Source organism: Sapajus apella, unplaced genomic scaffold (assembly GCF_009761245.1).
Source record: "Sapajus apella isolate SASKATOON/1434 unplaced genomic scaffold, GSC_monkey_1.0 scaffold47, whole genome shotgun sequence".
Taxonomy (NCBI): Eukaryota; Metazoa; Chordata; class Mammalia; order Primates; family Cebidae; genus Sapajus; species Sapajus apella.
Window position 1 is genome coordinate 10,065,601 of NW_022436987.1, and position 25,214 is coordinate 10,090,814.

Consider the following 25,214-nt stretch of genomic DNA (forward strand, 5'->3'; position numbering starts at 1 on the left):
TTGGGGTACATGTGAAGAAAATGCAAGATTGTTGCATAGGTACACAATGGCAGTGTGATTTGCTGCCTTCCTCCCCTTCACCTATATCTGGCATTTATCCCCATGCCATCTCTCCCCACTTCCCCTCCCTGTGTCCATGTGTTCTCATTGTTCAACACCCACCTATGAGTGAGAACGTGTGGTGTTTGATTTTCTGCTCTTGTGTCAGTTTGCTGAGAATGATGGTTTCCAGGCTCATCCAAATCCCTACAAAGGACACAAACTCATCAGTTTTGATGGCTGCATAATATTCCATGGTGTATATGTACCACGTTTTCCCTGTCCAGTCTATCATCGATGGGCATTTGGGTTGGTTCCAGGTCTTTGCTATTGTAAACAGTGCTGCAATGAACATTCATGTGCATGTGTCCTTATAGTAGAATGATTTATAATCCTTTGGATATATAACCAGTAATGGGATTGCTGGGTCAAATGGAATTTCTATTTCTAGGTCTTTAAGGAATTGCCACACTGTCTTCCACAATGGTTGAACTAATTTACACTCCCACCAACAGTGTAAAAGTGTTCCTATTTCTCCACATCCTCTCCAGCATCTGTTGTCTCCAGATTTTTTAATAAATCCAATTATTATTAAAAACTCATTTTTACATAACATAGTCCTTAAATTAACCCTTGCTAAGTAATTGACATATGTCAAAATAACTAGCTTAAAGAAACCAAAAAAGTATCTATTCCTACTGAAACTTAAAAATTCCTAAGTGTAAGAAATAATTGTGAGAGTATATTAAATCCACACAGTACTATTAGATGGACCTGAGAAATTGCCGTAAGCCATATTACAGATCTTACTTCGGTTGCTACTGAATCAAATTGATTTCTTGTTACAACAATTTTCATCCTAAAGTTGCTGTTTTTAAAGCCACTGGTATTAGAAATATTCTTTTAGTGCTATATCTATGTACCTACTTACACATTTTTCTCCATAAAAATACTTTATTTCATGATTTGAAGGTTATTTCCTGCTATTATTTCATTACTTATTTTGTTGGTGCTATTGGCTTTTTCTACTTTTTTTTACAAGAAACCTGGAAATTCTGGTTTACTTAAGTAGTCAGAAATTCCTTATGTCTAGATTGCATCATCTCATAGAAACAAATGTCACAAAAGAGAGGAAGAGATACAACTCTGGTTCCTTCATTATATTTGCCAGTCTAATATAAGCTGCTCTAGAGTGTGTAGGGGATAGGAGTGACTGGTGTAGCAGAGACGAATCACTTCTCAAATAACTTTTAAGCTCAGAACTGAAGAATTAAGAGTTATCTCAGAAATGATTGCTTGTAGAGAGAGAATAATAGCATGTACAGAGGCCAGAAGAGACAGTATCCCCACACTGGATGAACCAAAACAGATTTAGGGTGGCTTGAAGATAGAGCACAAGAACAGGGAATGGTAGAGAGAGGTGGTTAATGAGGGGCCTTGTAAGACATGAAATGCCACTTACACTTTATTCCTAAAGAAAATGGGAAACAATGGAAAAGTTTCAATCTGGAAGAATAACATGATTAGGTTTACATTTTATGAGACTCATTCAAATAACATGCCTCAGTTGTCGCTTGTTATACATGGGGGATTGGTTCCAGGACCTCCTCAGATATAAAAATCTTCACACGATTCAAGTCCCACGGTCAACCTTGTGGAACCCGCACATACAAAAAAATTGGCCTTCTGTATGAGGGTTATGCATCCCAATAATATATTTTCATCTACATTTGGTTGCTGATGCAGAACCTGCCAATACAGGGCCAACTAAATTTACTGAAAAACTCCACATATAAGTGGACAGATGGCGTTCAAACCATGATGTTCAAGGGTCAACTGTATTTTGAATTGTTAAAAATTATTGTTTTGGACTTAGTGCCTGCACCTAGGCCCCAACAGACCGACCAAAGCAAAATGGAGTCATTCATGCTAAATGCCATGTAATCAAACTGAAACCTGAAGGAAATAGGTAGATCCCCAGGCTAGTTTTGCCTGAAAACAGGAGATTCCAGTCTATTTGAGCATAATCAAAGAAATCCTCTCTGCTTTAATCCATACAAAGAAGATGTAATCGGAAGTAACCCAAACATAACCAATCAGGATTTTTTTCTATTATTCTGTTTCCTTGTTTCCCATCTTTACAAAACCCACTGTTCTGCCATTACCCAGTGGGAAGTTCATTCTCTTTTATAGAATGAAGGCTGCCTGATTCATGAATCTGGAATAAAAGCCAATTAGATCTGTAACTAATTTGTTGTAATTTTGTCTTTTGCCAGAAAGGCAGATTAGACATAGGAAGTTCTTGGCAATATTGACTAGAATAGATTGTGGACCACAGGAACGTGAATGGAGTTGTGATCTAAGATACTGAGTTGCTATTGGGGTAAGAAAGATAATAAAAGTGGCTCCCGATTTCTTATTTGGACAGCTGTCAATATCATTCACTAAGATAGGGTATATCAGAGTTGATTTTGGATGTGTTAGAGAGTGAAGAGATGAATTCAGATTAGAGCAAATTGAGATTAAGGGGCTTGAGACAACCAAGTGTATTTCAATGTAGGTATGGAACTCTGAAAAGTGATATGGGCTACAAGTATGGATTTGGGAGTCAACAGCAAATAGCTGAAAGTCTACTTTGAATATCAAGCTTTTGTTTTCTCAAAAACTATGTCATAGTATTGACTTCTGGTGAATTGGGCAGTGGGTTCTTTTTGCTTGCTAACACTGCTGCATTCTGTATCTTTGTTTTATGATTTATCCCAGACATCTCACCATATCACTACCCAGAAAAATTCCTTATTTTTGGCTAGACGTGGTGGTTCATGCCGTAATTCCAGCACTTTAGGAGGCCAAGGCGGGTGGATCTCTTGAGCTTAGGCGTTCGAGGCCAGCCTGGGAAACGTGGCTCTCAGTATTAGGGTACTTCTCTATGTATTTCTTTTTGCATGTCTTATAATTTCTGCTTTATGAAAGTTGTTGTTAATTGGTGTGGTACTATAATTTATAAAGTCCTTATGAATTATAATATTTAGAATTATAAAATGTGCTTTTTTGTCTTATTTTCTGGCTTGAATTCTGCCTTGTTTTATTAAGATCAGACTTCTGTCTACTTTCTATTTGTATTGCATGGCATGTCTTTAACCATCCTTTTGTTTTTAACCTTTAAACTATGTTTTAAGTATCTCTTCTATACAACAATAATATAGCATTGGATTTGGTCCGAAATCAAATTTGATTGATTTGATTTCATATACCATTCATATGATAAATGCTATATTATATGAACATCTTTTGATAGGTGAGATAAGCCCATTTATATTTATATATGTGACTGTAAGGACTTAATTCTTCATATTATTCACTCTTTTCTTAAAAAACTCATTTTAATTATGACATTTAGGAAAGTTTGTATCTTTGATACTAGTTGATATATAGTATCTTTGATTTAACTAGTATAACCATAGTATAGTGATCTATAACTATAGTTATACTATCTTTGGACCCCATTGCTTTACAGTATCTCCTCCTCATCTATGAATTAAAAAATTAGCTTGTACATATTCTTCTCCATCTCCCACTACCCAATTTAAGGTAATATTATCCTCTTGTACTGTTAAGTATATTTAAACTTCTACTACTTGTCACTTTTAAACTGTATCTTTTGAATTCTAACTATATGAAGCTCTATTCTACGATTCTACCATTTCTCCTCTTCTCATTTTTGTTAGATGCATTATTTTTATCAGATATAAAACATTTAGATAGTATTGTCACACTTATGCCACCATTGTCTTAGTTCTATCATTAAATTTATTCAATGCTCAAGGCCAGTCCTTTTGTTGGCATTTCCCAATCATCACGTGGTTCACTGAAGCTTGTCCTCATACCTGATTAACCGTTTAGGCACTAGAGAACTTAACATTCAAAGTCAGACAAAATTAGGGAGCCCTCAATCTAGGGCACCAATCCCAGGTAGGAGCACCACCATCTCCTTGGCATAGAAACCCAACTTATTCAGACTTACTTCAGCATTTGGGGGCAAGTTCTACAACTACACAAATAGGAGGAGAAAATGAGATGGGGAAAACTGTTCAGCTGTTTATCCCAGTAAATCTGCTTGATTTCTTTCCACTTTTGTTCTTCTTACCTACTTCTGTCCTTATGTACTGATTTTCTCCATAGCTATCCTGTGAAGAATGGGCTCACATCTCCACATCAGGCTTCGTGAATGCATGATTTTATTTGTGATTCTTTCAATATTTTCCCGTCATCTTTCATCTCCTAAATTTTCAAAATATCTGATCTGCTAATATTGCCCTCCACCCATATTCTCAATGCCTTTATTCCTGTTTATATTCTTATGGTTATTTCAGCGATAAGTTACAAATATTAAGTGTACTCACCTGTTGAATCAGAAATTAGATTTCTAACATTTGAATTAGTAGCTTACCATTGATTGATGAGAGAGAAAAGGCATCCCTATTGCATAGCTCCAATGCATCTGTTACAATGTAATTTCAAAATATATATTTTTCCAGTATGGATTACTTACTAATTCATGTTAATTTATATTTTTCCAAAAGTGCCACATTGTCTTTTTACCGCAGCTAACTGTTCCAAATAATTGAGTTGAAAGCATAATGAAAAACAGTCTTATAAATTGTAAAGTGTAAGATAAATTATTGGGTGTGAATAAAGTCTCAGGATTCAAAATCAATGTGCAAAAACCACAAGTGTTCCTATAAACCAATAATAGACAAACTGCCAAATCAAACAGCAAAAGCTCTTTAGTTTAATGAGATCCCATTTGTCAGTTTTGTCAACTGGTATTTCTACTTTCTAGATCCTTGAAGAATTCCCACACTGTCTTTCTCAATGGTTAAACGAATTTACACTCCCACAGTGTAAAAGTGTTCCTATTTCTCCACATGCTCTCCAGCAACTGTTGTTTCCTGACTTTTTAATGACTGCCATTCTAACTGACATGAGATTGTGGTTTTGATTTGCATTTCTCTAATGACCAGTGATGAGCTTTTTTTCATATGTATGTTGGTCATATAAATGTCTTCTTCTTCTTCTTTTTTTTGAGACTGAGTTTCGCTCCTGTTACCTAGGCTGGAGTGCAATGGTGCGATCTTGGCTCACCGCAGCCTCCGCCTCCTGGGTTCAGGCAATTCTCCTGCCTCAGCCTCCTGAGTAGCTGGGATTACAGGCAGGCGCCACCATGCCCAGCAATTTTTTTTTTTTTTTTTTTTTGTATTTTTAGTAGAGACGGGGTTTCACCATGTTGACCAGGATGGTCTCGATCTCTTGACCTCATGATCCACCCACCTCAGCCTCTCAAAGTGCTGGGATTACAGGCGTGAGCCACAGCACCCGGCCCTAAATGTCTTCTTTTGAGAAGTGTCTTTTCATATCCTTTGCCCTCTTTTTGATTTTTTCTTTTTTATGTAAATTTATTTACGTTCTTTGTAGATTCTGGATATTAGCCCTTTGTCAGATGGATAGATTGTAAAATTTCTTCCCCATTTGTAGGTTGCATGTTCACTCTGATGATACTTCTGCTGTGCAGAAGCTCTTACTTTAATTAGATCCCTTTTGTCAATTCTGGCTTTTGTTGTCATTGCTTTTGGTGTTTTAGTCATGAAGTCTTTGCCTATGCCTATGACCTGAATGGTATTGCCTAGGTTTTCTTCTAGGGTTTTTATGATTTTAGGTATTATATTTAAGTCGTTAATCCATCTTGAGTTAACTTTTGTGTAAGGTCTAAGAAAGGAGTCCAGTTTCAGTTTTCTGCATCTGGCTAGCCAGTTTTCCCAATACCATTTATTGAATAGGGAATCCTTTCCCCATTGCTTGTTTTTGTCAGGGTTGTCAAAGATCAAATGGTTGTAGATGTGTGGTGTCATTTCTGAGGCCTCTGTTCTGTTCCATTGGTCTACATATCTGTTTTGGTACCAGTATCATGCTGTTTTGGTTTGTTTTGGTTATTGCAGTCTTGCTATATTGTTTGAAGTCAGGTAGCATGATGCCTCCAGCTTTGTTCTTTTTGCTTAGAATTGTCTTGGTTATACGGGCTCTTTTTTGGTTCCATATGAAATTTAAAGTAGTTTTTTTCCAATTCTGTGAAGAAAGTCAACGGTAGCTTAATGGGAATAGCATTGAATCTATAAATTACTTTGGGTAGTATGGCCATTTTCACAATACTGATTCTTTCTATCCATGAGCATGGAATGTTTTTCCATTTGTTTGTGTCCTCTCTTATTTTCTTAAGCAGTGGTTTGTAGTTCTCCTTGAAGAGGTCTTTCACATCCTTTGTAAGATGTATTCCTAGGTATTTTATTGTCTTTGTAGCAGTTGTGAATGGGAGTTTACTCATGATCTGGCTGTTTGTCTATTACTGGTGTATAGGAATGGTCATGGTTTTGCACATTGATTTTTGAATCCTGAGACTTTGCTGAAGTTGCTGTTCAGCTTAAGGAGTTTTTGGTCGGAGATGATGGAGTTTTCTAAATATACTATCATGTCATCTGCAGAGACAATTTGACTTCCTCTCTTCCTATTTGAATACCCTTTATTTCTTTCTCCTGCCTGATTGCCCTGGCTGGAACTTCCAATACTATGTTGAATAGGAGTGGTGAGAGAGGGCATCCTTGTCTTGTGCTGGTTGTCAGAGGGAATGCTTCCAGCTTTTGCCCATTCAGTATAATATTGACTGTGGGTTTGTCATAAATAGCTCTTATTATTTTGAGATACGTTCCTTCAAAACCTAGTGTATTGAGAGTTTTTAGCATGAAGGGGTGTTGAATTTTATCGAAGGTCTTCTCTGCATCTATTGATAATCTTGTGGTTTTTGTTATTCATTCTGCTTATGCGATGGATAACATTTATTGATTTGTGTATGTTGAACCAGCCTTGCATCCCAGGGATGAAGCCAACTTCTTTGTGGTGGATAAGCTTTTTGATGTGCTGCTGGATTCTGTTTGCCAGTACTTTATTGAGGATTTCTGCAACCATTTTCATCAGGGATATTGGCCTGAAATTTTCTTTTTTTGTTGTGTCTTTGCCAGGTTTTGGTATCAGGATGATGCTGGGCTCATAAAATGAGTTAGGGAGGAGTCCCTCTTTTTCTATCATTTGGAATAGTTTCAGAAGGAATGGTACTAACTCCTTTGTACTTCTGGTAGAATTTGGCTGTGAATCTGTCTGGTCCTGGGCTTTTGTTTGGTATGCTAGTAATTACTGCCTCAATTTCAATACTTGTTATTGGTCTATTTAGGGATTCAACTTCTTCCTGATTTAGTCTTGGGAGAGTGTATATGTCCAGGAACTTATCCATTTCTTCTAGATTTTCTAGCTTATTTGCATAGAGGCGTTTATAGTATTCTATGATGGTAGTTTGTATTTCTATGAGATCATAGGTGATCTCCCCTTTATCATTTTTTATTGTGTCTACTTGGTTCTTACCTCTTTTCTTCTTTGTCTGGCTAGCGGTCTATTTTGTTGATCTTTTCAAAAAGCTCCTGGATTCGTTGATTTTTTTTGAAGGGTCTTTCATGTCTCTATCACCTTCAGTTCTGCTCTGATCTTATTTATTTCTTGTCTTTTGCTAGCTTTTGAATTTGTTCTTGCTCCTCTAGTTCTTTTACAATGTCAGGGTGTCAATTTTAGATCTTTCCTGCTTTCTCTTGTGGGCATTCAGTGCTGTAAATTTCCCTCTAAACACTGCTTTGACTATGTCCCAGAGATTCTGGTATGTTGTGTCTTTGTTCTCATTGGTTTCAAAGAACTTATTTATTTCTGCCTTAATTTCACGAGTTACCCAGTAGTCATTCAGGAGCAGGTTGTTCAGTTTCCACGTAGTTGTGTGGTTTTGAGTGAGTTTCTTAATTCTGAGTTCTAATTTGATTGCACTGTGGTCTGAGAGACTGTTTGTTATGATTTCTGTTCTTTTGCATTTGCTGAGGAGTGTTTTACTTCCAATTATGTGGTCAATTTTCGAATAAGTGTGATGTGGTGCTGAAAAGAATGTACATTCTGTTGATTTGGTGTGGAGAGCTCTGTAGATGTCCATTAGGTCCACTTGGCCCAGGGCTGAGTTCAAGTCCTAAACATCCTTGTTAATTTTCTGTCTTGCTGATCTGTCTAATATTGACAGTGGAGTGTTAAAGTCTTCTACTATTATTGTCTGGGAGTCTAAATCTTTTTGTTGGTCTCTAAGAACTTGCTTTATGAATCTGGATGCTCTTGTAATGGGTGCATATGTATTTAGGATAGTTAGCTCTTCTTGTTGCACTGATCCTTTTACCATTATGTAATGCCCTTCTTTGTCTTTATCTTTGTTGGTCTAATGTCTATTGTATCAGAGACTAGGATTGCAACCACTGCTTTTTTTGCTTTCCATTTGCTTGGTAAATATTTCTCCATCCCTTTATTTTGAGGCTATGTGTGTCTTTGCACATGAGATGGGTCTCCTAAATACAGCACACCAATGGGTCTTGACTCATTATTCAATTTGCCAGTCTGTGTGTTTTAATTGGGGCATTTAGCCCATTTACATTTTAGGTTAATATTGTTATGTGTGAATTTTATCCTGTCATTATGATGCTAGTTGGTTATTTTGCCAGTTATTTAATGGAGTTTCTTCATAGTGTCAATGGTCTTTACAATTTGATGTGTTTTTGTAGTGGCTGGTACCATTTTGCCCTTTCCATATTTAGTGCTTTCTTCAGGAGCTCTTGTAAGGCAGGCCTGGTAGCGACAAAAATCTCTCAGCATTTGCTTGTCTGTAAAGGAATTTTTTCTTCTTTGCTTATGAAGCTTAGTTTGGCTGGATATGAAATTCTGTGTTGAATTTTTCTTTAAGAATGTTGAATATTGGCCCCCACTCTCTTCTGGCTTGTAGAGTTTCTGCAGAGAGATCTGCTGTTAGTCTGATGGGTTTTCCTTTTTGAGTAACCTGGCCTTTCTTTCTGGCTGCCCTTAAGATTTTTTCCTTCATTTCAACCTTGGTGAATCTGATGATTATGTGTCTTGGGGTTGCTCTTCTCCAGGAGTATTTTTGTGATGTTCTCCATATTTTCTGAATTTGAATGTTGGCCTGTCTTGCAAACTTGGGGAAGTGCTCCTGCATAATATCATGAAGTGTGTTTTCCAACTTGATTTCTTTCTCCCTGTCACTTTCAGGTACACCAATCAAACACAGGTTTGGTTTTCTCACATAGTCCCATATTTCTTGGTGGCTTTGTTTTTTTTCATTCTTTTTTCTCTAATCTTGTCTTCATGCTTTATTTCATTAGGTTCATCTTCAATCATTGATATCCTTTCTTCCACTTGATCGATTCAGGTATTGATACTTGCATATGCTTCACAATGTTCTCATGCTGATTTTCAGTTCCATCAGGTCATTTATGTTCTTCTCTAAACTGGTTATTCTAGTTAGCAATTCCTCTAACCCTTTTTCAATGTTCTTAGCTTTTCTGCATTGGGTTAGAACATGCCTCTTTAGCTTGGAGGATTTTGTTACTACTCACATTCTGAAGCCTACTTCTGTCAATTCATCAAACTGATTCTCTGTCCAGTTTTGTTCCCTTGTTGGCGAGGAGTTGTATTTCTTTGGAGGAGAAAAGGTGTTCTGGGTTTTCAAATTTTCAGGCTTCTTGTGCTATTTTTTCCTCATCTTTGTGGATTTACCTACCTTTTGTCTTTAATTTTGGTGACCTTTGGATAGAGTTTCTCTGTGGACATCCTTTGAGCTGATGTTGATGCTATTCCTGTTTGTTAGTTTTCAATCTAGCAGTCAGTCCCCTTTGCTGCAGCTCTGCTGGAGTTTGCTGAAGGTCCACTCCAGACCCTGTTTGCCTGTATCACCAGCAGAGGCTACAGAACAGCAAAGATTGCTGCCTGTTCCTTCCTCTGGAAGCTTCATCCCAGAGGCGCACCTGCCGGATGCCAGCCAAAACTCTACTGTATGATGTGTCTGTTGACCCCTGATGGGAGGCATCTCCCAGTCAGGAGACATGGGGGTCAAGGACACACTTGAGGAGGCAGTCTGTCCCTTAGCAGATCTTGAGCACTGTGCTGGGAGATCCACTGCTCTCTTCAGGGCTGGCAGGCACAAATGTTAGTCTGCTGAAGCTGTGCCCACAACTGCTTCTTCCTGATCTTGTCAAATCCATATTCTTTATAGAAGTCATTGTTGTGTGCACTGACTCTAAGGCTGCAACTATTCATGATCCATGTTACGAGAGCAGGTACCCATAATTAACAACTTTAGAAGAAATGGTAATGTAAAAATAGCTGAGTTAATATACATTCCAGTTTGTTTAGGGCAGTCACAATTTACCCTTGTTGTCGACAGAATTATGAATTTACTCTCAAGCGTTCCAGTTTACACAGTTGCCCTGTCTCTAAAGCATGCTTTTGGATTTGAATATAATTACCTTTAGAAAAATAACAGTAACCCATGGAAGTGCCTAGAGACCTTTAAAATATGTAAAATAATTCCATCTTTAATCCTTGTGATTGGTTTTAGAAAGAAGTGGTGCCAGAGAAAATGTTCTAACAAAGATTCAATAGCCATGTATCATTTTAAAATTTAAATATATTATTGTAAGGTCCCATCTACTTAACTGCTGCTATGAAGATGAACACTTAGGGTCACACAGACCCTCATTTAGACACAGTTCTTGTGAAGACAGAGCAGGAAGCAAGATTTCAAAGCACTGGCAGGCTCTACATTAAATACATATTTCTTCTACCATCTGTCACCATATCTAAAATACCTCTATAATCCAAACTCATTTATTTGGGTTTTAATTTCTTCTGTAGTATTCTATTAAACTGGACTGGTACCATAGAGTTCATTAATGACAATACCTGATCAGAAGGGAGCTGGTTTCTGGAACCAAGGCTTCCCAGGACAGAGCCAGATGGAGTCAAAAAGAGATGAGAAGTACCAGGTACTAAACAAGATGCTCTGCTTAGGGTGTCCCTGACCCTTCTTAGCATTTTAAGCAACACCCATTATTTGCACCTTTGTGTCTCTCAACAGAGAATCTTACCCCAGAAGTTATAAAATCTTGAAAACAATCACAGCTAATGCTTGTTACTGCTCTCATACTATTTTAAGACACATCTGTGTTCATTTGGCTTTATAATGCTGTAACTTTTATTCTAATACACACATTGATTAAATTAAACAAAGTTCAGGCATAAGGCAATATACAACCTTGTTCCCTAAAACATCCAGGCACTTTCAGCGTCTTTCAGCACAGATGAGGTATGGTTGGGGCTGCAACGTCATGCCTAACCTGGGCTTCAGATTTGGAACTAGTTCATGTGGAAAATGCAAATGAAACCTCTGAAGCAATGCTGTAAAAAACAAAAACATTTCCATCCGAGCCAACTGTTCTCCAAGACAATGTCTTCTCCCTAAACAGAAAAAGCAGATATAATAATTTTTTAAACCTCCAATATTTACCAAAATTAATGTCTAATATTTGGGTGTCATTCAGAAAATCTGGAATTTAAAGAAAGTGAAAGGGAATTATGTTTATTGAAGGATTTTCTTAAATCTCAAATAATAGAAATTGACAGTTCAGCTCCCAGAACCCATTCCTTTACTTCCTTTTGTCAGACAACGGACTTTTGTAAGACTTTAGTTCCAACTCCCACTTCCCTTGTATTGTACAGCAAAGCCTAAAATACGCCATGAAAAATCTAATTTGAGGTGAGATATTTTGCTCAAGAAAAGACCACTTCATTTCAACTAATTGTGTCGTCTTCACCATTGAAGGGGAAGAGTTCCATGGGTTTTGTGTACCTTTTCACAGAAGAAGCAATATTTTCCTAGTTGAAGAGGAGGTACAATAACCAGAAGCCAAGAGAGTGAGATTCTAGTTTTACTTAAGTGACTGTGTTTTTTCCCTCTCTGGGTCTCAGTTTCTCAACCTACCTGTCACTGACTTCTCAGTTCACAAGTTTTGACTATAAGCCAAAGAGCCACAGGCAAAAAGAGTTTTAGAAGAAGCCAGGAGTTCTCAAAAGTTTATCTCTTGTTAATAAATTATGGCTTATTTTAAGCAAAAGCAGGTGTTAATTACTTCCAATTAAATCATTCTCTCCTGTTCAGTGCTATGTTTTTAGATTTAGAATATTTAATTCTATAGCAGGATGCTTCAGATTAAGATGCTATATCTAATGAACTACTATTATCCTTTATTCTAAAGTTATGCCCCTGTGAAAGTTTGCTTACCTAGGGAAAAAGGAATCAAAGCTTCCTTCTTGGCAAAATATCCACTGTTGTCCAGAAATCGCTCAGGATGGAATACTTCTGGTTCTCTCCAGTACTTTTCATCAAAGTGTACGGAATAAAGATTTGTAATTACTGTTGTACCTTTAGGAATGGAATAACCACGTACAACTGTATCTTCAGAGGTTGCATGGAAAATCCCTAATGGAACTATGTTACAGAATCTTAAAACTTCATGCAAAACTGCCTCAGTATAAGGCATTTTGCATTTGTCGTCCCAAGAAGGCTTCCCACTGGGGCCCATAATTAAATCAATCTCTTTCTGAACTTGTCCTGTCAGAGAAAAAGTATTCGAGTTATTATGCAATTCTTAGAATTACAGCTAAAGTTATTTCCCTTTGGAATAAAATAAAGGATAACCTATAACAGACAATAGGATATAGATATACCCAGATTCAGATTTTTTATTATCTGGGAGTTCCACTGAAATATATGCTAATAGTAGCCAGTGCTCTGGGTAGCTGACTGTGCAAAACATATTAGAAGTAATAAGAATAAACATTAAATAAATCTAGAATTAGAGTAACATCACTCTCAGTAAGAAAAACAGTAGAGCATAAAATTAATTTTTTAATTAAAAAAAATCAGAGTTCAGGTTCCAGCTCCACCACTTGCAGATACTCAGCCTTTTTCCTCATTTATAAAATAGGCATAATAAGACCTATTTCAGAGATTTTTTTTTTTACATGAATTGAGATAATAGATTTGAAAACTTTTTTGTAAATATTACATATTTCTACCCTTGGCTGGCACAGCAGGAGTTCCTAAAGAAAACGTATTGTGCATGGCCAAGACTCAAAAACATATATGAACCTTACATGTAAGGACAGACCCTGAGATTATCAAGAGAATCCTCACCTTGAATATTAGGATAAAGGGCCATGAAAAGAATTGCCCACCGAAGCACATTGGTTGTAGTTTCCGTTCCAGCAATGATGAGTTCACCCACTGAGAAAATTAGGTTTTCTTTGGAGAAAGTAGACAATGGGTCATTTTTACCTTGATCCATCTCATCTAAATAAGCATCAACAAAATGCTGAGGTAACTGAGGCTTTCTGCTGACTGAAGCTTTTTCAATAAGTCTGGAGAGAAAATTATAGACCACAGCTGCATTTCTAAAGAGCTGTTGATGTTTTCCAAAAGGTAGGATGCCAATCCATGGAAAGGCGTTATACAAGAAGACTGAGGCACTGGCAGCTAGTTCCACATTTTCACTAAATAACTCAATCATGTGCTGAAAATCAGTGTCTTCGTAAGTGAATCGTTCTCCAAAAATAATCAGATTGGTTATGTTTGAAACAGCATTTGTTATTAATTGTTTAAAGTCAAAAGGTCTACCTTTGTATGTTTCAATAGCATCAATGAAAAATTTGGTTTCTTCTAAGATTTTAGATTCAAAAGACTTTTGGCCATATCCAAAATATCGAAAGCTGTTTACAGCTATTTTTCTGTGATCCACCCATCCTCGGCCGTATCTGGAATTGAGTAAGCCTGAAAAAACAAGGTATTAAAATATTGTATAATTTCTACTTCTCTGTATCTAACAGCTGAGAGGGAACAAAATTTTTTAAATGGATGGTTAGTCATTCTTCTCCAAATTATCCTCCTATATAACTACATGGTTGGGTCTTGTTCTCAGCAACTCATTAGCCAGAGTATTAAAACAGATAAAGTTTTTCTATTCCTTATCTGGGGACTGGCAGAAAAGACATAATTTTACCACTGTAAGAAGCTAGTCAGTCTTGTGTAATTTAACCTGGTAAAATAGGCCCAGGGTGACTATATTCTCCAACTTTTACTATAAGCCTAATTTACAAAAGACAAATGACCACGTGTTCTATGGGCAAAATTTTTTCTTAGACTAAACAAATACCTAAAAAATCATCCTTCTAGAATTATAAATTTTCTGCTTAAAAGAGAATGGCTTTTAGAACATATATTTCTTCCTCTTAAAGGGATATGGTAGACAACAAAGTAACTATGGCAGAGACAAGGGTACTCTTAATGAGTTGTCAATTTAGTGAAATGCTGAAGTCAAAAGGACAAAATGAAGCTCAAACTTTTCTAATGCTGATATTGCCTACCTTAAAATTTCAGAGTCTTCACAGTATATCTGCTGTTTTGATGTGGCTACTATGGAAAATTTCCCCCTTAAATTAATTCAACATCTTCAGTGCACATATTTATGTAATATATACTTTACTCAAAATTTCACTCATTACTGGCTATCTATGATAAATCTCACATTAATATATGATTCTCAATGTTGGAGGTGAGGCCTGGTGGGAACAGATTGGATCATAGGGGCAGATCCCTTATTAATGGTCTTAAAACATCCCCTTGGTAATAAATGAGTTCCCACTCAGTTAGCTAATGCGAGATCTGGTTGTTAAAAGGTTTAGGTCCTCCTGCTACTCACTCTCTTGCTCCCACTCTTGCCATATGACATGCTGGCTTTCCCCAATGCCTTTTGCCATGATTATGAGCTTCAGAAGAAGCAGATGACCTCAGCAGAAGCAGATGCCAGCACCACGCTTCCTATAAGGCATGCAGAACCATGAGCCAATTAAATCTCTATCCTTTACAGGTTACCCAGCCTCTGGTATTTTTTTTATAGGAACACAAAATGGACTAATACAACCCAAAATGAAAAATGTTACAATCTCTTGTGTACATAAGGTGCATACAAAATTTATATTCTAACAACTTTGTACAATAGTTTTTGAATCTAGAGCTTATTAAAAAGTTATCATATGTAAGGAAGTCATTAGTGCTATGTAGCAATCTTACATTCCCATAGTCCCTTCTTTTTCTATACTCCCAGATGACTATTCATTCAACAAATATTCATGTAACATGTTTTTGTGGAACACCCAATATGTTCCAGACAATGTTCTAAGTGTCAGAAATATATCAGGAAACAAAAGAAGCAAAGATTCCTACTTTCTCAGAGCTTACACACTGATAGGAGAGACAGACAAAATAACAAATAAATTATATAGCAAGTAAAAAGATATAGGGTAGTCAGCAAAAGCCTCACTGAGAAGATGACATCTAAGTAAAGACTCACAGGAGATGACGGAGTAAAACAAGGAAATACCTGAGGAAAGACCACTGGAGTTAGAGGGAACAGCTAGTGCAATGGTGCTAAGATGAAACCAGCCCTAGAGAAATACGTGCACATGGGGTATATAAACAAGAAGATACAGAGGAGCACTGTTTATTATAACCCTACACTGGCCAAGCTGTTGCCTGGGCATGAGGCTGGATCTACCCAAAGGGCAACATTTTTCCATTCACACAGTGGGCTTAATAGTGGCCATGATTTTCTACTTCCGAGGTCAGTACATAGTACCTTAAAACAACACACATAATGTTCTGCTTAAAAAATCTTAAGTTGAATGCTTTATCTTTATGATAAAAATAGTCTAAACAATAAATTTACAGCTTTGAAAAATATATACTTTGTCTCAAATATTACTTATCTTTCATTTGCATCATCTTTTTAAAGGTCTTCTATAATTGTGGCTTCTTCTTTGGTCTAATTGTTATTTAGAAGAGCATTTAAGAGGTTAGAGGTTTGTTTTTTAATTTATGTTACTGTTTTCAAGTATCATTATACTTGAAAATTATAATGATATAATTATAAAATTAAAATTATAATGGCCTGAGAATTCAGTTTTACAATTGGTGTTTTCTCTGTATTAGTTGATTTGCTTTGTGATATAATATAGGATTTTTATTTTTGTCTTTTTAACCAATGTCTTTATTTTTAGCCCATGTAAGCAAGATATTAAATTTTTCTTTGAAATTAAATGTGAAACTCACATTAGAGAATTTGGGATACCACTTTAGTAAAAATTCTTATACTATTAACTATTAAAACCACTGTATGTGATTTGAAAATTCCATTTTAGGGGGTCTGTTGCTGCTTTCTTCTTACCAATTTTGTCAACTTGCAGTCTTTCCCCCTTGTTGAATATGGAATCTCCAACACTGATCAACACTAAACAATATAGAATGCTAGTCCTTTACACAAACTGTGCAACTCTGTGCTTACTAATCACAGTGCTTAGCAGTCAAGAAAGCTGCTTCAAGTTCTGTAATCTTATAAGTAAAATGATAGTAAAAATATCATCAAGTACTCAAGATGGGTTCAAAAGGGCACTTCTGATTCAAGTCCAAGTGTGTGTTTATTCCTAACTTATTTCACAAAACCTGATGTTATTAGGTGCGTAAAAATATCATCAAGTACTCAAGATGGGTTCAAAAGGGCACTTCTGATTCAAGTCCAAGTGTGCGTTTATTCCTAACTTATTTCACAAAACCTGATGTTATTAGGTGCTGATTCTTTAAAACATTATTTATAGTACTTATTAGAGCTGACATCAATAGAATTAGCAATGTACTAGTCTAAAATATGAATGTAGTTCAGCCTGAAAGGTCCTCAAATACTAGGTTCTATAAGTAAATAGTTTCTTGTTAATCAGTACAAAATAATCCAACTCTATGTACTAAAACTTAAAATAAGAAATGTGATTTAAAATAACTTAGTAAATCACTAAATCGGTGAAAATAAACATACCTCCCATTTTTGTCATCTTCATGAATAAAGGAAGGCATGGTCTGTCTGCAAAAATTTCACTTTGATGAACAAGGCATTCCTTAACTATATCATAGCCATTTAGAACCACAGTTGATATGCCTCCAAGATCTAAACTGAAGATCTTTTAAGAAGAGGAAAAGAAAAACAACATTTAAATGGCAGAATATATTGAGAAATATAACCATGAAAATCTACAAGTGGTAAGTGCAGCTCTTCCAGGATTTGTTAGGTCCCTGAAAATGTAAGCAGTTATTACTCAACTGACAATGTTCAGAGTATCCTCCTTCTACAAGACATGTAAAATTGTGATTTCATTATGCATTCAGTGCCTGAAGTCACAATCTTACCAACAGTATAATGAAAAGGGTATTGGACTCAGGAGGCCTGAGTCTAGTTTAAGGTTTGACATTAAACAGAGAAGAGACTCTGGGCAGAACACTTAACCTATTTGGGCTTCAGTATTGCCAAAGAAAATATATTTGATATACCTCTCTTTTATGATTCATTCCATCCCAAACTGTTCAATGATATCTAGGAATCTCCTTTTATTTACAAGATGAATGAGGCTAGTGAGGGAGAGGATTGTCAAAGACCTGAGAGACAACTTTGAAGTATAAACATATTGTAACTAAGCCCATTTGTATTTGGCTCTCGTTCCACAAAGTTAATGGAGAGGGCCCTAAGGGAACCTGACCTTGGAGGAAAGGCATTTACCACAAAGGCTAGGTGGCTGCCTCTCAGTTAAGGGGAAGGCAAACAGGATCCATTCCATGCCTTGCTGGAGTTGTCTGCCCTGTGCCTCACCTCAGGCTCACTTACAATTTCACACCTCCTGCAGTCTATTCTAGCTAACCCAATATAAGGGCCTAGTCCAGTGAAGGAAGTTCAGTAGAAAGTTATATCAGCAAAGGTCATGAGGTCTGCCAAGTGGTAACAACCAACCAGCTGAGTAATGGGGCCACCAGAGTCTTTGGCCCAAGGGTGGGCCCTGCCAACTGAGCAGTAGGTATATCCAAAACCTTGGGAAAAGAACAGGGACTGCCTGCCATAAGCAGTGGTATTAGTCAAAAGTGACAATGGAAGAGTTCTAAGTAAAAGGGAATGGCTACTAGCCGAGCAAAGTGGGGACAAAGCAGTAATGTAGTCTTATTAAAGGAAAGTCTGTTTGCAGAAGTAAACTTTAGCAGAGACAATAAAAAGATGGGATTTTACAACAATAGTAAAAGAGTCATGAACTTAAAGTTGTATCACTATGAAGGCAGAACAGAGGGCAAATGTATTTCAGAACAGAGCTTCAGGATAGAGCTTCAAGCTGTGGACACCAGGGATTACAAAAGTCAAGGAGGAGCCATGGTTTGAGAAAGCTGTTACACAATCCACCTTTACTCAAGAATCTGAGATGGTCCTCTATTTGAGGGTAGAACTGGAGAAATTTTTACTTGAACTAGTATCTATTTCTGTATACATGGTTTTCAAGGACTTTTGGTAAAGGTTTGTAAATCAAATTGTGAAAACTTAAACTGCTTCGATCTATGGAAGATTAGCTTTGATCTATCCAAGATTAGCTTATATATTCTTTGATTTATTTAATAATTTTTAGTGCCAATTATGGGCTAATTATAATGCTAGTAGAGATGTAAACAGGAATACACAAAACATTTTCCTTGCCCTCTTCTAGATCACTCCATGATCTTCATGTCTCTTTCCCTCGCCCAAACCAGCCCTACCCATAATTTTTCACTCTCCCAATTAATGACCACTCCATACATCCTTCAAGTTGTTGAGGCCCAAAACTTTGCAGTCACCCACACTGACTCATCATTTTCTTCCAAACTCCACATCCAACTGCTCAGCAGCCATGTTGTTTCTATAGTCTGTTTCTAATCAGACTATTTCTTATAACCTGCAGGTGACTGGTCTAAGTCACCTGCATTTCTCCCTTACGTTATAACCACAACTTTCTAACTAGTTTCCCTAATTTCACCCTTGTCTTTTTACATGTAATTCTCAACATGGCATTCTCTTGCTTCATGACCTTTCTTCTTGCTCTTCTCTTAGTCTAGAATGTTCTTCCTTTTGATATTCCCATAGCTTGCTCCTTCATTTCCTTTAACTCTTTGTTCAGATGCTATCTTTGTGGCAAGGCCGGTTCTGATTAACCAATTTAAAATCTGACCCTCCCCCCCCAGCATTCTCCATTCCTTTATCCTAATTTAGTTACTTCCTACTCTGTACTCTTCGAACATATTATATAATTTACTTAATTGTGTTTACATTTTGTCTATCATCCTCCCACTAGAATGTAAGGTACATAAGGGCAGGAATCTGTTTTGGTCACTGCTACATCTCTAGCACTTACGACAGTGCACAGCACATGACAATAGAAATATATGTTGAATTAATTAATAGTTGTGGATACATACATTTAAGCATATTATAACATCACGGTCTAAGTGCTAATAACAGACAAATGTGCAAAGTGCTGTTGATGAAAACCATTAAATGACTGCCACACTTTTCTACCTTTGCTTGGTTTGTTTCCTCATTTGGAATGCATCCCTTAACTGCCATACTATCCTAACCATACCAAGTCTTTAGGGACCATACTACATGATATCTTTCTTGGGGCACTCTTTTTCTCTCTACTGTGAACCACACAGCACATGCTGAGAAACTCCGGCAGGGGCCTGGCCTGTAGTTGCATATAAATAAGTGTAATTCAAAACAAAATAGGGGCGCTCTGGCCAGGACCCTTGGAAACTGCTGCCCTCTCCAGACGTCGGCACACCCACAACTAAGCGGGGGTCGCCTTTTCCTCTGCCAGTCACTGGGCATTTCCGTGCTGCTTTCTCCTCCGTAGAATGGGGAGGAGCGAAGTACCGACCTCACCGGCTGGTTTTGAGTTTTAAATGAGACACCAAGTTGGCAGTGACAGTGGCACACAGCAGGCCCCTTTTAAGCATCTGCTAAGGGGGCGTTCCCAGCCAGTCAGAACGGCACTGGCGTCTGTGCTGCAGGACCCCCGCAGCGGATTTTAGTCATCAATTCATTCACACGTTCACAAGCAATTCCCAGGCCCCGCTTCTCAGTCAGGGGTGTTCCCCTGCGTTCTCCATCCCCACAGCAAACGCCTACACCAGTCGGTCATCGACTGCTAACACCGAAGAACCTTTTATTAACCATCTAGAACTCAGTAGACCTTGATTTTCCGACAGGCCGCGTGCAGCTTCCACAGAGCTGCAAGGCCAACTCGCAAGCCGCCCGCGCCTGAGGGCCGGCATCAGTCCTGCACCTGAAGCTGCGGCGCCGCCGCCGGCGAGCCAAACGGCGCAGGCGCAAAAGCGAGAGCTCGAGCGCTGGCGGGAAAATCAGGCCTGGATCGCCTTGGGGCCTTGGCCTGGAGTGGGGCACCGGCAGGGGCGGGACTTCCGTCCCAGGGGGCACGGCGTCGCGGACTTCTCCCTCCCAGACCCGGGAAGTGGGTTTTCCTCAAACGGCAGCCGGCACACGGAGAGTTCCTGGCTACTCGGGTCAGGAGAGGCCGTAAGTCTAACCAGGAAGGCCCCAGCCAGCCCTGGCCAGCCTGGCGGGGCGGCCCTCCCTGCCCGGGTCCCGTCGGGACTGTACCTCTCCGTACACCTGGCTCTGCTTTCTCATGTAGACATGGGGAAGCTCCGCCGAGGTGGCCAGGGAATAGATGTTGCCGATAAATGGCAGCCCCGGCGGCCCCGGAGGGAAGCCCATCGGCCGCCTCTGCTTCAGGAGCTGGCGGACCCCCAGCGCGAAGAGCAGCAGGAAGAGCGCGCCGCCGAGCGCCGCCGCTCCCTCTTCAGCTCTCCAAAGTTTCCACATCGGCCGGGGCTGGTGCTGCGAACTCTACCGCAGCCTTGAGACCCGGGCACTCACTGCAACCCTGCCGCACTCCCATTGGTAGGATATCCTCAGGTTCCGCCCTAGCTCCGTGGCCATTGGCTGGCTGAGTTAGAGCTCAAGCCCCCGCGGGACAACTACTCTCTAGCTTTGCGCGGCTTTGAGTCGGTTCTGCGGGGCTGGTCGCGGGTGCTACGCTTTGGAGGTCGCGCGGCTCTATGCAGGTCATTGAGCCAGGAGGCAGTTTTCCAGAATATTTACACCGGGGCATACGATGTGTCGGGATGGCCTCACTCACTGGGGCTAGGTGGATCCTACTTCTCTGTGGCCAGCCCTTTCTTAAACTGTCTTTAAGTACCAGGTCTACTTAATTCATTTTGGACTAGGAAAACTGGAGAGATGATCAACACTGCAGTCTAGCTGAACCTGATAGTTTTCAGAATTTCCAGTAGAAAATTGACCCATCAGTAGTAAAAGAAAGTAATTTTACTGTTTTGTCTTGTTTTACTAATCTGTTTCTCCTGTTCATGTATTTTGTGTGTGATCTTTTAAAATTGTGATGATTGAGCAGTTTATGTGCTTAACTCAGTTTACCTATATTTGACCCCTCTCTGGTCTTTCCAGACTGATTACTTATTGGCAGTCACGGGATTCTTGTCTGCACTTGTTCACGAAGAGTATTTACTATTTTTCTGCCTCCACTGCCTGGAGTTAAGCAACTGATTTCATAATTATTCTTGCTATTTCAGTTTTTATTCCTGTTTTCTATTCGACAGCTCCTTGCAATGCAGGACTTACTGGGTTTGGGACTCAGATTCTAACAGCTGCCCTCTAATTGTGATTTAGCAGTGGCAATGAGTTTTATGGTCCACATTAGCTTATGGCTCCTTCATACAACAAATATTTGTTGAATGTCTACTATGTTGCCATGTCCTAAGCAATGGAGATACATAGGTGAATAAGAGTAACAAAGTCTCAACTTTTCTAGAACTTACATTCTTAGGAGAGGGAAGAACAATAACGTGGAAATAATAATTTTAGATAATCATAAGCAAATGAAAAGTGTCTTACAGAAAATGCCTGGTGGTTGGGGAGATTATTATAGCTGTTGAAGGGTGTCAAGGAAAGTTTAATTAAGAAGATGATGTTGAAGCTGAGATCAACTGCTAAAGAGGTGTATTTGTTTCCTACTGCTGCTGTAACAAATTACCACGAATTTAATGGCTTACAACCACACAAATGTATTTTCTTACCATTCTTGAAGTGAAAAGTCCAAAATGGGTCTTCCTGGGCTGAAAGAGAGGTGTTTGTAGGGCTTCATTCCTTCTAGAGATTAGGGGAGAATCTATTTCCTTGCCTTTTTCAGCTTCTAGAGGCTGTCCACATTCCTTGGCTTTCATCCCCATTCCTTCCTCTTGAAGGCCACTAATGTCAGTTCAGATCCTTCCCACATTGCTGTCTCTCTGACTCTCTCTCTTTTACTTCTCTTTTCCACTTGTGATGATCATTGTGATTATATTGGACCCATCTAGATAATCCCCATCTCAAGATCAGCAGATTAGCCATTTAACTCCAGCTGCAACCTTAATTCCTCTTGCCATGAAACCTAACATATTTACAGGTTCTGGGGATTAGTATGTGGACCTATTGGGGGAGGGGAGCATTATTCTGCCTACTGTAGAAGGGAAACTTGAGGCAGACATGGGGGAAAATATTTCAAGCAGAGGAAATACCAAGGGCAAAGGCTTCATATACTAAGCAAACCCTGTCCTCTGACAGTGTTTCCGGTTTCTCCACATCTCCCATGCAGGGACACTGTGGAAATCAGCAAGTTAGTTAGGCCTTTGAGTTTTTTTGTTTAACTGGTTTGTGACCATGCCTAGGGGCTGAAGTTACCCCCACAGAGTATGTGTCACAGAATCTCCAGCCACAGAATATCTACTTACTGCCTATTACAAATGCCTATTAAGAGATTCCTTAAAATTCTTATTAATAATCTAATAAAAAAATAATTATGAGAGATCATTGCTCTAAACCTTGTCTCTAATTTCTTACCAAAGGCCAGTGGAGATGACACAGGATGGATATTGGGACAGTGGGTGGGAGGCAATGCTGTTGAGGCGCCAGGAGCTGTGGAATATCACCTATGGGATGCCTGAGGTCAACCCTGCCTTTGCAGCACCATGAAGCTTACAGTTTTTGGTCTGGCCACAGCTGTTATGCAGTACAGGTACTTGGTTCTGGAGTGGGCCCCCTGCCATCATTTATTTTCAGAAAGGATTAATTTTCATTACAAAAATATCCTCCAATTCACTTAAATTAAAGAGCATTCCTTCTTTGGCATTCTTCCCCTGGCTGCATAGCAGAGGAGAGCTGAGTTACCCCTGATGCAGACTGACTGCACTGATGAGATGTTTCCTACTCCACCACACGCCAGCGCGCTTGAGAGATAATAGGTGGGGGATTCTCAGGAATAGCTATAAGTCTTTCTGGACACAAAGCCTCCCCTGAAACAGTTTATTATGTTCCCTTAGCTCACAAAGAGAAATACCCCCTCCCGCTCCCTGCATTTCCCCTTTGAGTGATAGAAAACAATCAACAATGTTTGGCTTTTATCATGACAGGAAGGTTTGGGGAAGCAGGAAGTGAAGGATTTCGCTGTTTCATGACTGAGATCTTATCTGCAGTACTCAGGGTGGAATAGGTGAATACCCTGTACAGGGCTCTGCCATTTCTATGTGCAGAACATTAATGGTTTTAACAGAGAACAGCAATGTTGTGCCGGAATCAGAGCTTCTTTCTGGGCCTTTGGGAATTGAACTGAAGTTCCAGAATTCATCCTGAGGGGCAGTATCAAGTGAAATTCTTGTGGGCTCCCCTTCTGTTCTTGAATGGCTGCAGCCCTGGCCTGGGCCATGGATGTTGTCCCAGAGAGCTCCCAACACAGAGTGATGCAATCAGTGCAAATGTGCCTCCATTGCATGTTCTATTATGTGCACTATCAGTCTGTCTCATCAGAATAGAAGGAAGGGAGAATCAGAGCAAGTGCCAAGCTGAGCCATATTGGAGCCTGAGCTAAAAGAAAAACATTGATAATACTGATGCTGCCTTATTAAAAATCTGACGTTTTGTTCATAATGGGTTTTTGCCTCAGTTTTGATTTGAAAGTGTTGCATTAAAGTATCATCTTGATTCTGAGCTTCTTGGAGCCCTCTTAAATTCTGTTCCCAAGGTGAATTATTCACTTGCCTTATTTTAGTCCTCATGCTGGGAGGTAGGGTACCCAAATGAAGACTTTGATTACAAAATAGTGAGTAGAAACTGTGTTTGTGCTCTTGGGCACTTCTGGGTGAGATTAGGAACCTTATGAAAGTCTCCCTGTGACCACTTTAAAAAGTCCTCCCCACCCCACTGCCTGAAGTTCAGTCTTTACAAATTAATTTATCTGAATTGAACATTCCCTGTAGCAGGCTAAGTTGGAAAATGCAATCCCTGGTGGAGGGAGAGTACAGTAATAGGAAGTTCCTAAAACTGCTTATGCATGCATGAATTTAATCCCACATTTGTAGGCAAGACTGAATGGGAGACATGATGATACTGATTTATTGGAGGTGGTTGCATGGTGACAATGATGGTGGTGGGTGTGGGGATTTAAGAAGAGGTTGCAGAAGGGGAAAGGAAGTTTCGCGGAGAAACTTCTTTTCCTTCACAATTTTTCCAAAGGCTGGATCAATTTAGAGAAATCACATTTCTCAGAACCAGGAGTTATTCTTGCCGCTTTCTAGAGATGCTCAGCTAATCAATCCTTGCCACTTCCTCCCATCCAGCTCCCACTGAGCCATCTTCTGTTCTTCATATATTGCATTCCTTTCCTTGGGTTTCAAAAAAATAGAAATCTGAAAGTGCATGAACAGTTCATGATTTTGTTGAAGACCCTCTTCCAAATGTAGTAACAGAGAGTCAGAGGAAGTTTAATGTTCTGTCCAAGGTCACACAAGACAGCACCAGTAGAACCAGAATTCTGGGCTCTTGACTTGCCATGCATTCTTTCAGCCACTCACCACAAATGTATTGGGCATCTACTAGATTAGGTGCTGGAGATATAATGGTAAGCAAAATCAGTCATGGTCCCTATGTTCCTGGGGTTTACAGTCTACTGATGGATGCCAAGACCAGTCAAATAATCACAAGTAAATTTATTATTTATGTTTTCATACATTACTATGTTTTCAAGATGCCAAACATTTCTGTTTTCTGAAGTAAAGAAACAGTTCTACAAGTGTGCAAAACACAGGAAATGTGATCAGTCTTGGGGGTCAGTAATTATAGTCTGCACCAAACAACCAGCTTATACCCAGGGACTTCCCCATGATTGTGTTCATGGAA

At 39.0% G+C, this 25,214-nt stretch overlaps 1 protein-coding gene and 1 long non-coding RNA gene across 2 annotated transcripts; both read right to left on the reverse strand.

The window, feature by feature from the left end:
• Positions 1-10,837: 10,837 nt before the first annotated feature.
• On the reverse strand, positions 10,838-20,857 carry LOC116525164 (vitamin D 25-hydroxylase). The gene is made up of 5 exons (XM_032240844.1): positions 20,586-20,857; positions 16,938-17,079; positions 13,211-13,843; positions 12,296-12,625; positions 10,838-11,472 (listed from the first exon to the last, which is right to left on the reverse strand). Exons 1-5 carry the CDS (start codon positions 20,808-20,810, stop codon positions 11,297-11,299), a joined length of 1,506 nt encoding a protein of 501 aa, XP_032096735.1. The 5' UTR covers positions 20,811-20,857; the 3' UTR covers positions 10,838-11,296.
• On the reverse strand, positions 15,738-16,755 carry LOC116525165. The gene is made up of 2 exons (XR_004257604.1): positions 16,681-16,755; positions 15,738-16,570 (listed from the first exon to the last, which is right to left on the reverse strand). It is a non-coding gene; the product is annotated as an uncharacterized LOC116525165 (long non-coding RNA).
• Positions 20,858-25,214: the final 4,357 nt, after the last annotated feature.